This window comes from Sturnus vulgaris, chromosome 1 (genome assembly GCF_052056855.1).
Source record: "Sturnus vulgaris isolate bStuVul1 chromosome 1, bStuVul1.hap1, whole genome shotgun sequence".
NCBI lineage: Eukaryota > Metazoa > Chordata > Aves > Passeriformes > Sturnidae > Sturnus > Sturnus vulgaris.
In genome coordinates this window covers 124,137,219-124,150,492 of record NC_142243.1, presented here as the reverse complement: position 1 = coordinate 124,150,492, position 13,274 = coordinate 124,137,219, and the positions used below count along the sequence as shown (strand labels likewise).

The 13,274-nt window shown below is 37.5% G+C and overlaps 1 protein-coding gene across 8 annotated transcripts in view; it reads left to right on the top strand.

Moving 5' to 3' along the window:
- Positions 1-12,114, top strand: part of EYA1 (EYA transcriptional coactivator and phosphatase 1) — a 144,782-nt gene extending 132,668 nt beyond the window's left edge. For all 8 annotated transcript variants that reach the window (XM_088176175.1, XM_088176159.1, XM_088176166.1 and 5 more), the window contains 3 exons: positions 68-189; positions 2,366-2,466; positions 9,873-12,114. In XM_088176175.1, the coding sequence (XP_088032301.1) occupies positions 68-189; positions 2,366-2,466; positions 9,873-9,953 (304 nt within the window). In that variant the 3' untranslated portion in view covers positions 9,954-12,114. The remainder of the gene's footprint in view (positions 1-67; positions 190-2,365; positions 2,467-9,872) is intronic.
- The last annotated feature ends 1,160 nt before the right edge of the window (positions 12,115-13,274 follow it).

The following is a 13,274-nucleotide window of genomic DNA, read 5'->3' as shown; positions in this document are numbered from 1 at the left end:
CTTCTATTGTTTTGTTTTGTGTTTTTTTGTTTTGCTTTTTTATAAAAGGATATTTTCTCTTCCATAGGACAAACTGTGTGAACATTCTCGTAACAACTACTCAGCTAATTCCAGCTCTGGCAAAAGTCTTGTTGTATGGACTCGGGGTTGTATTTCCCATAGAGAATATTTACAGTGCAACTAAAATAGGTGAGCTATTTTCATCATATGATTGTGATACATTTAAAGCTGTATTTCTAAAAAGAAAAGGTATTATAATCTATATTTAATTCTAACTTGCTTTCACTGTAGCAAATACAGAGATTAGTAACACCTTATCCTCATGAAACATTACTAAAGCATCCTAAAAGTGCTTTTCAAATCTGTGATGATCCAGCACAGAAAGCTTTTTATAGCTCTATTAACAGGGGTACAGTCTCTGTTAGGAAAAAATGTAGTTGCTTTTTTTCATCATTTCTCGAAACTGTGGGGCTGTGTAGCAGTTGAGAGGGGTTTTTAATCAGCAGTAAGTACAGAACACTGGAATCGCCCTGCAGTGGCAGTAGGAGAAAATATGTAAAGGTAAGCCCTGGCTTCATTTGTTTTCATGGGCTCTGGAGAAAATTTTGGTCAACAATTTACCAGAAGCAAGAATGTTTTGCTGCAGAATGTAATTATTTAAGTTTCTTCATACTGACTGTAATAAGCTTCAGCCAAGCAAATGTTCATTTCTGTTTTCTGGTTCAGTATAAAAGATGTTATTCTGAGTATGTAGAAGTACACCAGACCACATGGCCATGGTGTTTGTAGTTTTTAATTCGATTATGATATATCTGTTCTGTCTCAGATTCCCTCATAATTGTGGGCTACATGAACATTTTTTTCATATGTTCTTAAGTATCTATAATGCAGCAAGCTCAAATGGTCAAGAAATTATTGTGGAATTATTTTTTTTTTTTAAACAAGACAAAACAAAAATTGGTTCAGAGTTTTACAGAGAGATTTGAAAACATTGCCATAAAATATTTAAAACTGTTTCCTGAATATTAAAGTTACAGTGCCCTCTGTCACAATTTTATAGTAAATTATAACTTTGAAATATAATAATTTAAATACACATTTTAATTAAAACATATTTTAATAAATCTTCACTTGTGACTTCAAGTAAATGAGATAGAAGGGCGTTTTTGGAAAAATGTGTTCTGTCACTGACTGTCACAGGAAACCATGAGACTTTTTGTAACATGACGTGTTTCATAATATTCAAACACTGTTTCAACTTAGTGTTAGAAGTTTCTTATGCCAAACACTACTGTCAAATGGTATCATTAAATAGTTTGGCTTCTATAATGGCTAGAAAACTTATTTAATTTCCAGCCTATATTTTCTTACACTTTTATTTTTCTTTAGCTGAAATAACTATTTTAAAAATCACATTTTTTCCCATCCATTGCTGCAGACACACAGGTTAGCATGTCCCATGGCCAGACTAATGTGACCTTTCAGAATGGGGACATCTGAGAAAACTCAACTTTAAGCATTTGCTTTCTTTCTGTCTTCTCAGTGCCATACCTGAAGCTTCCCACTGTGGGTACAAATTGAAAGAGAGGAAATTTAGGTTAGCTGTTAGGGAGAAATTCTTTAGTGTAAGGGTGTTGAGACACTGAAACAGGTTGCCCAGGGAGGTTTTGGATGCCCCAACCCTGGCAATGTTCAAGGCCAGGTTGGGTAAGGCCTTGGATAACCTGTTATAGTGGGAGTGTCCCTGCACATGCCAGGGTTAGTTGGGAGTAGATGATTTTTAAGGTCCCTTCCAACCCTTAACGTTTCTGTGATTCTGTGGTGCTTGTGCATAGATAGGGCTGGAGCACTGAGATCATTTCCCTAGGTGTGTGCAGGGAAGGAATGACCCATATGAATGGATCCCAGTGCAGGATCAAGGACATGGCCTATGTATTGGATTACAGGCATTTAAATCTAAATCTTTTGGGTGACCTTCTAAGTCAGGGTACTACTGTTTTAGGAGCTGTGATTAATCATGTTGCAGGTTTTGGAGACAAAGCTAGAATTTCAACTCAGCTTCAATCAATTTACTCAAATCAGGCTACTGGTCATAAGCAAATGTTAGATAATTCTCCTGGTGGTGAAATTCCCCACAAAACCTGTGTCATATTAGGGAATGAGACAAGAAAGGTCACATTGTGGACCTCTAGTATGCTGTCTATGCTGCAATCAGCCTTGACGCACCATCCTGATGCACAGACTTTTCTCGTCTTGTAGCTCTGCTTAAGAATTCCAAGGGTTGGGGAGATCCAGGCTAAAAAGTTATTTATTCAATGACATCCCATCACCACCCACCCTGAATAGTCTGATCTTTTTCTTTCAGGAAAGGAAAGTTGTTTTGAGCGAATAATTCAAAGATTTGGAAGAAAAGTAGTGTACGTTGTTATAGGGGATGGTGTCGAAGAAGAACAAGGTGCAAAAAAGGTAAAGACCTTCTTCCTCTGAGGGTTGGTTTCAAGAGCCTGAATAGATGGGACATGGACATTCTACATGGGACAGCATGCATTGACATTTAGGTTGGATATCCTTGCCTTACAAAATCTGTGTTGACCATATCTAGTAGAAAGCTGGGTAAGACTAGAGATAATGATTTGCCCTGCTGTTCTCCAAAAGACACATTAAACTATGTATGTTTGATGTATTTCAAAAAGGGGCCAGAAAATGGGCCCTGGCTTTTATGCCAAGAACTAATAGTCCTGTTTTCCTTGGCAACCCAAAATACCACATAGGATGTTATGAATGTAAGCAAAATATGGTGATTCTTAGTGATCAAAGGCAGTGTGCTGTTTGACTGTATGAAATACATATATGTCACACCTTAAAAAGACATGTAGGACTGGAGTAGGTATCCAGGAATTTCCGCTTTCTTGTGTGTCTATAATTTCAATTCTTGGTTCAGACAACAACCTGTGGCTTGGCATGCATTCATAATCTCAGATAACTGAGCAGAGGATACTATTTGACTGTCCATTATTTTTTGCTTTACACTGAGAAGAAGGGAAAAATTCACTTTTTTTTTTTTCAATGGGAATCAAGCTGTATAAAAAGCAACACTTCCCATTCACAAATAATAGGCATTATTTCTAGCTTTGCTAGGAAAACTACCCAAGGTAGTCTGCAGATACACACTCTCTGCTTGGAGGAATGAGGCATAACCTTGGCTATTTGAGTAATAGGAGTAAGAGCAGGAAAACGGGCATTTTTGTTCTTGCTTCCTTTCACAGATAAATTGCTTTTGCACAGCTGCTTTTTCACCACAAAACTCTCTGTGATACTTCTATCTCTTTCCACTGTGACTTTCTAAATTGGAGAAGTGAAACTAATTAGTCCACATGGCGTTTTAGCAACCATTGACTGGTTTTGCTTCATGAAATCTGGGTTTTGTGCCCCCCAAGCCTCACGGGTAGTTCCCGGCTCGTCCCAGCACTTTGCAGAGTCTCAGTTTCATGTATCCCTTTGGCGGACTGACGGGAACAGTTTGCTCCTTTCTCCTGCAGAAATGCCTTTCATCTTTGCAGAGAAATGTTTTCCCCGCTGCAAATGATTACATTTTAAAAGCTGTATTTAAGATCGGGGCGGGGAGAAAAAATTCCCTTCTCTTTGTTCCTTTTCTGCTGCTCGGTGAAATAGTGTTGCATATGATAATGGCAGGAGTAGTCCTTTTGGTAACATTATCTATTCCAATGCTTTTTTCAACAGGAAACGTGATTCAGAAAAGCATAAGAGAAAGCCTTCCCAGTTGCTAAGAGAAGTAGCAGTATAGAAAGTTCCTTTGTGCAATTACTTGTGTATATTCTTTCCTGGTGGAAGGAATTTTCAGGTTGAAAGCATGTTAGATGCTCTGGATTAAATTATCTGCTGCAGTGATGCCAGAGAAGTCAATAAGTAGACCAGCAGCCCTGCCTTTCTGGATAAACTATCAATTTGATTTAGGAAAATGCTTCTGTGATTCTTGTCCTGCTTCTTACTCCACCAAATAAGAAATCACCATTTCACACTGTGAATGCAGGATTTGTCTTTTTAGTTTTTTTCCTTCACATCTTACAAGAGCAGAAACCTTCTCTGGAGAGCACACAAACAAAACAGAAACTTTGCCTCCACAAAACTACCCAAAGCAGATCAATCCAGAGTGGCATAACTGTCCTGTGATGTACCCCATTGTCATGCTTATCCCTTAAATTTTGGTAGCTGGTTCCTTCTCCCCTCGCTTCCTGTCAACATGTCAGGTTTTGTGGTATTCTCCAGAGAAGGGACAGGTCTTCTGTTACACCTTTGCACAGCTCTTTTCTGTAGGGCTTTGGGTTGTGGTGAAGCCATTAGTATATGTGTGTTTCTTTACACTACTTAGAGCATAAACAGTACACCCTTCTTTAGATAGCACTTCATTGTTTACATGTAAACTGTAATCAGTCTTTTCAAGTGAGCATATAAATTCAAGCCTATTTAGTTAGAGAGTTTTTTTTATTCTATGTTCATTCAGTGGATAAATAAAAGTTGAACTTCAAACTTAGGATAAGAAAGTTAAAGCTTATTATTAAAAATAGCTTACCAATCATTTATAAATTTCTTCATCATAAAACAAGATTTTCATCTATGTCCTTCATTCATGGAAAATCTTGAGTCAATACAGCAGTAGGAAAATAAAAGATGCATTTAAAATCTTTTTATTATTGTCATTAGTATAAAAATTCAATAATAGGAGCATTTTAATGCCACTCAAAAAATCATTGCTTTATTGAGAAACGTTTCTAGGATAAACAGTTTGTTCATAAAATACCTCTTTTGTTTGATGTAAGTAAACGTAATGCACTGAGGAAACTGCACCCTGTTATGTTTATGGTAGCATTAGCTGAACTATGATATTGACACCTTTGTTTAGCTGCCACTTCCAGCAAAATATTTGATGAGACAATTAAAACTCAGGATGTTTGCACTGTGGGTTGAGGAATAACTGTACCCTTCTGGATCAGTGCAGCACTCAACAAGCTTGGTTGTAACACCAGGGTTCACATAAGGGTTGCTACCTTCATATCAGCTTCCTCAGGAAAAGAGGGAGAGGAGGGCAGAGAGGAACCAGTGTCAAAGTCCAAAGGGTGCTCCAGAGGTGCTGGCACCAGTTCTGGTGCCGTTTGGGTCAGAGGCACATCCTCTGAGTGCCACCACGGTGACACTGCCATCCTCAGTGTACTGTGCTGGGGGCTCCTGCCAGAGACTCCATTGTCTCAGCATTTTCATCTGCCTTGCTTTGTTTTCTGTTTTGGTTTTGGAGGTTGTTTTGTTTGGTTGTCTTGTGGGGTTTTTTGTATTGTTTTGTTGTGTTGTGTTTTGTTTTGTTTTGCTTTGTTTTGTTGTTTTGTTTTGTTTTGTTTTGTTTTGTTTTGTGCTCACCTTTTGCCTTTACTTTTGGAGACACATTTGGGAAATACTAATAAGACAGAAAACCCCCAGCTCCTAAGTTTTTCTGCTTAGGAGAATTCTCCAAAGGATTTCTAATTTTTGAGAAGAGACAAAGGCTCCTCTGCACTGAGGAGCTGGATTTTACATCAGGTGTTTCGGGAGAGCCTAGGCAAATGGCCTTCTCCTTTGTCTCCAAAATGGTCATGCTGCCTTGGAGGAAAAATCATAAATCTTTGTGGAGCAATAAATAGAATATAAATGGGTATCCAATATGCCACTGCTTTTAAGCTCACAGTCACACTGTGCTGGTCAGGTTTGGGGTAGGAAGTAAAGACGGCCGCTTAGCAAATCTGGCAGGAATACAACAAAAATACCGTGAAAGATGACAAAAACTGATGAGTTTTCTATTCAAATCCATCACAAATCCCAGGAGTAAGTTTTTTGTATAAATATATATTCATTTAAGGGAAGGAGAATAGAGGATAGTCTGCACTTTTTGGTGTTCCTATAAAAAAAATGGATTTGTTTTGCATATGTATTAATAACAACACTATTTTGTGGAGTAAAACAGCTGAACTTTTGTACATTTAGTAGGTACATGCTGAAAATAAAATTACCTCTATTTCAGAAATAAAATATCTTAATATCTTAGGTTATCTAATAATACTCTGATTATTAGGCTTACTAAATTTGTAGTTTCATTTTTTTATGCTTTTTACATCAAAATTTTGCCCCAATATTTAATTTCAAAATGTCATCAAAGTCAAATCATTTAAAAGTTCATAGATTTTTTTTATTACTAAGTATCGTTTACCAAAGAATTCATTATTTTTAAAAGACAAAAACTTCATATTTACTTGGAAGATGTTGAAACAGTAGACTTTGAGTTCCATTAGATACTAGTGCATCCAGTTTCACCACCTATTTATTAGTGGTTAGCATTTGTCATCCATTCTCCCGCAGCAGCAAATGTGAGATTAGCATTTCTTGCTTGGCTCAGAATAGAAGTGTTCTGCATGACATGCATGTGCTAAGTGCTGGCAGGGATGGTTTTTTAAAGGCAATATTTAGTACATATGTATACAAAAGATCTCTTGCTCTCTCAAATGGTCTCAAGTCATTTGGTAAGAGAAAATGTACTTCCATCTCATGGGTGTGTTGCCACTTTTGACATGGCTGAATAGTTGTGAATCAACAGCACATGGTAATATAGAAATAATATATAAGATTTTGTGCTATAATTGTTATTTTAAAACTTGTTGTTTCATACCATCATTTTTTATCTTAGATGGGGTGAAAATTAGTGTACATGCCTCATGAAAACATTTGCATATGTATGAAGACATATGTGTGAGCCTCTATATATACACACAAACATACAGGTATATATAGATCTGTATCAGGTTTATTTCCCCTCCTCACACTCTGAAGGCTGTACTGTAGGGTCAGACTGATAGAAATCTGAATTGGCCACGTCCAGCCATGCCCAGGTCATCAGTGCAGATTCCAGCCCCATGCAGCTACCACGTTCCTGGCATGCTTTATTTCTTGGGAGTAGGCTGCTGGCCTGTAGATCTACATGAAGGAGAACTGAAAATAATTATAATCCTGAGATTAACACAACCTTTTTTTTTTCATGAGACACTCTATTATCATCCCAGACTTCACTGCTGTAACTGCATGAAGCAAATACATGTATACTCCTTTCACAGACAAACATACATAAAGCAGAGGACACTTAACTGAATTTGAGATAGAACTGTATAGTCAAAGTAATGACTACTTACAGTTTTGGTTTAAAATCTGACCATCAACAGCTGACCCATAAACAGGGTAATCCAAAACTCAATATTGCACATGGGCATCTAGCAAGAGGTGCTGTAATTTGATTTAGCAGAAGCTAAACCTTCTGTTAAATCAATCAGTCTTTAACTGCTCTATCTGCCTGGTGTGTGTATGCTCTGTGATGCTGAGGTTGTTACTAGGGAAGCAGTATAGAGCTGGAGCTGCATGAAGTGTGAGCTGGAAGCCAAGAATTTATTCCTGTAGTTCTCCCTATTCACTGGGTTGCTGCATGACCTTGGAGGGCATCCGTGACATTGACTCTTGGCTTCTGCAGAGAAACTTTGCAAAGGCAGGTGTCCACCAAAGTCCTTGCCACGCCACATCTTAGGTGTGCTATTCACTCCCCCCTGACCCAGTGGCTAAAGCAGACCTGCTGCCAAGATGACTAAGAGGAGGAGCAGGGAGATATGACTGGCTATCAGGTAGAGCATCTGTGTCCCACCTGGCAGGGGTTTGAGAGAGAAGAAAGAAGCTGCAACCTCACACAAAAAGGAGGCAGCACTGCTGAGCATCACTGACCTGTGCAGTCATTTGGCAAACACAGCATGGACCTGCTGCAAGCACAAACCTGTGACTCGTTGTCCTTGATTTAGTACCCCTATCAGATATTTCAAATTCTGCCAGAAAGATCTTGCAGCCTAAGTTAGAGATAGGTGCACAGAAGCTTTTGCAAAGTCTAGAGAATGGCATGACTAGTAATTTTTATTTCTTATTGCTCTTGCTGGTTCATTTCCTGAACATGATGCAAGAAGTTCATCTTTTGGAAATCTGTAAGTTGGAAAGCAGCAGTGTCTGGCCTGACAGAGCCCAGAGGGTAGGCTGCCTGTATAATGTAACAGGGAAGACCCTGGAACATGGAGTTGTGACTGAGTGAGCTCACTGCAGCTGGTAGAGCATAGAGACAGTACAGTGGAAGTCCAGATTGAAGATGCAGGAAAAAAGTGTTGTAGTGTTTAACATTTCCTTCTTAAGGAAAAGATCCATCTATAAAAGTGTTTTGGAAATATCATAAGCTTTTTTTCTTTTTAATTTGTCTCTGAATATTGTTTGTTTTATTCTCTCCATTGTCAGCTATTGAATTTCTCTTCAAGCTGAGATTCAATCAGCTGTTTCTCAAGGCTTTCTAGTACTCTAGAACAAAGCGAAACAGAACAGAAACTGTTACAATGGTGTTTTCTTGGGGGTCATTTTGTTTTTTTCCTGAAGAAATTCTTTTGCTCTAGAAGCTAGGCATACTCTGAATGTGAGCACGTGTTGATGCATCCATATTGCATCTTCATTCAGATCAAGAGTGTCCATATGAAAGAAGATGTGATAGGCTGGATGTTAAGGTGTTTGCCTTCTGGGGCAGATATAAAAAGTACAGTAAACCTGCAGCTGGAAACAGTTAATTTAACATTGTTTTCAAAATTTTTCTCTAACTTAAAATTTGAGAAGACCAGAATGAAAAAAGGAGAGCAGAATAGAAGTGACAGAGGAGATGGAGTTTTGCCACTGATTTCAGTGTAATTAGGAATTTACTCAGGAGCTGCTGAAGTAGGATGATGAAAGCCTCTTTGAGAAGTCATTGATAAAATGCTTGGGGAACTTAGAAGTTAATGTGATAATAAATTGCTTGTGGCTTGCCTCCTAAAGATGCCAGGACACAAACTGACCCGATAAAAAGGTGAACACAATCATGTTAGCCTCCAGAATACTGTTGAAACTATTTTCCTATTGGGTTTATAGAATAATTTCCTGAAAAAGCTGATGGTTATCTTTTTTTTTTTTTAATTTATGCAAAAGTTCTTGTTGATATTATCATCCCTAATTTCAAGTATAAAGGTATATTTATATGAAAGTATAAATTCTTAATCAGATTTTTACCCTTCATGAATGAGGTAATCTGTGTGTTTTCCTGGGATTTGTGTTTTTAGTTTATTCAGGTTCCTTGCAAAAGTATTTATGCTCCAGACAGATTTTATTACAACTAATAGGAAAAAGATATGTATTTATTTTAATGTCTCATATGGAAAAGATGTTTTAAGATCAGTGTTAGCAATGACCAATGTTATACAAGCCACTGGGATAAAAATCTTTTCAAAGTGACGTGAGCAACACATGAGTTATTCTGAATCACCATTTCTCTGTTCTTAACTCATCTGCCAGGAGTACTTTTTTACAAAGAGCAAACACATTTTGATAGTAAACAACACTTTCACTTTCTTTATTTTTTTTTTCTATTTCCTTCCTCAAACTACCCACATGTTTCATGTGTATGTTATTTGGTTTATTTTTTTCCAGAAGTAATATTTTCTTCTGCAATGTTCTGAAATCTGTTTTTCATATAAAGAGATTAGAAGCCTCTCCCTTCCTTATGATCTCCTGATGTGTTTGCTGTAGTTTCTATTGTAAATAGATTTGCTGTTATTGAGATTTATGTTTAGGAGGGGGGTCAGAGAAACCAGACATAAACAAGAAGGACTCAAGGTTTTAAGAGCTCTTTTTCTCTCCCCCAAGTGTTCTCTTATCCCTGTGAAAGACAAAGGGTGGGTCTAAATACCAGAATGCTTGGGGTTATTTTTACATGTTGTCTGTGCTGTTCACAGCATGCTATGCCATTTTGGAGGATCTCGAGCCACTCTGACCTTATGGCCCTTCACCATGCCTTGGAACTGGAGTACTTGTAGCAGCTTAGCAGCACTTTCAAACCTCAGAGCCTCCTTCTGCCCGTGGATGAGATGCCTGTGTCTTGTGTCAGCATTGGACTACAGAACTTTGTGATTTCAACATGTTGACGTACAGCTGCAATTGGTCTTAACCCTTGCCCTTTCAGTAAATGGAGGAGCATGTCTTTTTCTTCAGAACAGCTGTTGGCTCTGGTACTGCGAGTCCAACGAAAATAAGCCATGCGAGTGTTTGAACAACTCATCCTCACCATATTCACTACCAAAAAGGAATGGAGAAGGAAAAATAAAATGGGAAAGAAAAAGAAAAAAAAAAGAAAAGGAAATAAGAGGTTCATACCTGTGAAGAAAAGAAAAAGGACCTGCAAATGCTTTGTAGTTTTTAGCCTCTTCAATGTGACACACACCATTTCTTCAACACAGCAAACTTGATTGCACAATGAAGACTGAGATTTTACAAAATACCAGTGGAGTAATTTTCTTATAAAGAAGGTTTACGTTTTGGTTTCTCATACCCAGGGTACTCTGTACATCTTTACTTATTTATGAACAGACTATATTTTGACATCATATAACTGAGGATATGTATAATAGGATTAAAGGCTATTATAAGCCTTTGCCTTATGGTACAGCAACTACTTTTGATTTTAGCACATTACAGAGTAGTTTAAAATATGTCTAATTTAAACTAATAGGTACATCACTGAGACAATCATGTACAGGAAGAATTTTTTGTGTAAATTTGTAATAATGAATGATTCTTTTACATATTGTTAAGGTAAATGCTATTGAAAGATAGTAATGCCTTGTTGGTGAAGAATGAGGCCACGTGTGCACAAACTAGTGCAGTGCCTTATCAATGTGTTGGATATAAATATGTAGATAATGGATTTTTTTTAGATAAATTTGTCAAGACCAAAAGCATGGATGTCAAGTGTCAATAGGAATTGGGTTTTGTTCTCAGCTGTTTCTCTGCCATTTTCTTCTCTCACCCACTCTGATTATGAAAAGATTGATTTTGTGTTCCCCCCCCCACCCGGTCAAAACAAATACAGATAAAACCCAAGTGAAGAGGAGGACTTTATTGTCTTTCTGTTTCCTCTTTTAAAGTTAACATATTAACCCTTTTTTAGAGTATTAAAAATAAATTAGGAGAGTCATTCCATAAAGAAATAGAGAAAGAACACAAATATATTTTAAGATGTAACTTAAACTGGAACCTTGGTACTGAATAGCATTTGTCTCATTCAAAAATGAAGGAAACTATCATCACTAATATTTTTAGAAATTAGAAATGAGAATATTTTGGAGAAATTAAACAAGAATGCTCATATACATTGAAGTTTTTTTTAATCCTCGTCCAACAGGAGTCAGATTTTCCTAAGATATAACATCCATTGCCGGCAATGGAAATGCTGAAATGGTTATCACCAAGGAGTTAAAATTTGCTTTTGTCTGTACTAACTTAAGGACAAACCTAGACTGTATCTGTCTGTGACTTGCGACTTTTCTGATCTTGAAGGCTGTGAGCTACTTGGTTAAATAAACTGTTAGTCTGACTTTTTGGCTTGAATTGTACCAATTCCCTTTGCCCAGTTAAATATCTTATTAAAAAGAAGCCTCACCTTTGTTGGTTAATTTTCTGGTTTTTCTTCTTTCTTTTTTTAAAAAAACCACCAGCCTTGAAACAGCTACCTGCAAAGCTACAGAGCACCAATGTAGCTACAAATCAACACTCTTCTCTATTGGAGGAATCACATTGCTGCTAGAATAAATATTTGTGGATTGCTTTAGTACCATCAGAGAGGTTTTTATCTTACCAAGACTTGCACGTGTGCTTTGCTTTACCCAGTATGAGTGCTGCAACTCGTGCAGTACTCACATACGTACATAAAGCACATTGTGGATAGTTTTTAGAATTGAGACTATGATTAGCCTTTTTTTTCCTCAAGCAAAATAGACAGTGATGGGGGGAGGGTTGGTTGTCTTTTTTTTTTTCTTTGGCTCTTTTCAATTTTTAGTCACTCGCGGACTGAAAAAAATAGCAAAGTTTATCTGGGCCTTATTGTACAAAAAGTGTGTTGTGTCCACAATTGTGTACAGAATTTTTCTTCATTAATTTTGTTTTAAATTAATAAAATTGATTTGTGAACATATTAAACAATTGTCTTGCATGCAATTCTGTGATATTTCTGCCCTCTGGGTTGGGAATGAGGAAACATCTCTCATCTCTTTGCTGTCCCAAGATACAGAAGTTGTTCACCTTCTGGTGCCCAGCTGAGACATTAAATAGGTTAAAGAATACTTGTATCTAGTTTACAGAGGGCTCAGTTAGATGAGCAGCAGTTGTTTTGCTTAGCAGCAGCAGCTAGAGACAGTCAGGACAGAATAAGACCTTGGTGTCCTGGAAATGTGTCTCTGACTCACAGCAAATGCCTGAACTTCATGGTGCCTCTGTCATCCAAAGCAATCCATGTGCTGAATGGATGACTCTGCCATTCAGACATCTCACTCAGGGCTACAAGTCTCATCCTCTGAGGTTTTACAGACCTGAACATCTGGGAATTTGGGACTGGCATTTAACTTTTCCAAGCATGGAGCAGGGCTGCCCTTTAAATTGGTCTAGTGAGACCTAACAAATGGAAACAAAACCAAGACCAGTCAAGGACCTGCTTCTACATACTTGGCACCACCATGGAAGTTGCATGCTCAGAGTTGAATTATATGTTTTCAGCACAGCACCAATGATGCTGGAAGTTAATCTGATGAAGTAAGAACTTAAATGTCCCCTGAAGTCATTGTCGTTCTAAGCAACTCAATACTCCGAAAAATAATTATTTTTTAAGGAGTGTCATATGAACCCTTCTTAAATCAAAATCCTGTAAGAAAGCAAGGAGTCCTATAGAGTGAAAGAGATCATGTAGGCAGCTCATAAACTTGTGCTCCACTTTTTGAAACATGTCAGTACTGCTTGAAGTTTCCATTTCTTAGATGCTCACTGATAAAAACGTTCAGCTATAATGATTTTCATTCTAAGAATAACACACATGTAACTTTGAGGTAATGCCAAGAAAGTGAAATTAAAAATAGTAATTATTATTATTTATGTCTTTCATGACTGGAATGCATGCTCAGTGAGTGGTACCTTTGTCTCAAAAATGCTTGCAATGCAAGCCAATAAAATATTGTTAGAAATTATTTTTTGCCTTTTCCTTCAGTTTTCTGGTTCTCTCAGTGTTGAATTCTGCCCTGCATCGTGAGTAGAGGATGGATATAAAGAGACATATTCTTTTGTGTCATATGCCAAGGAAGAAGCACAGCCCT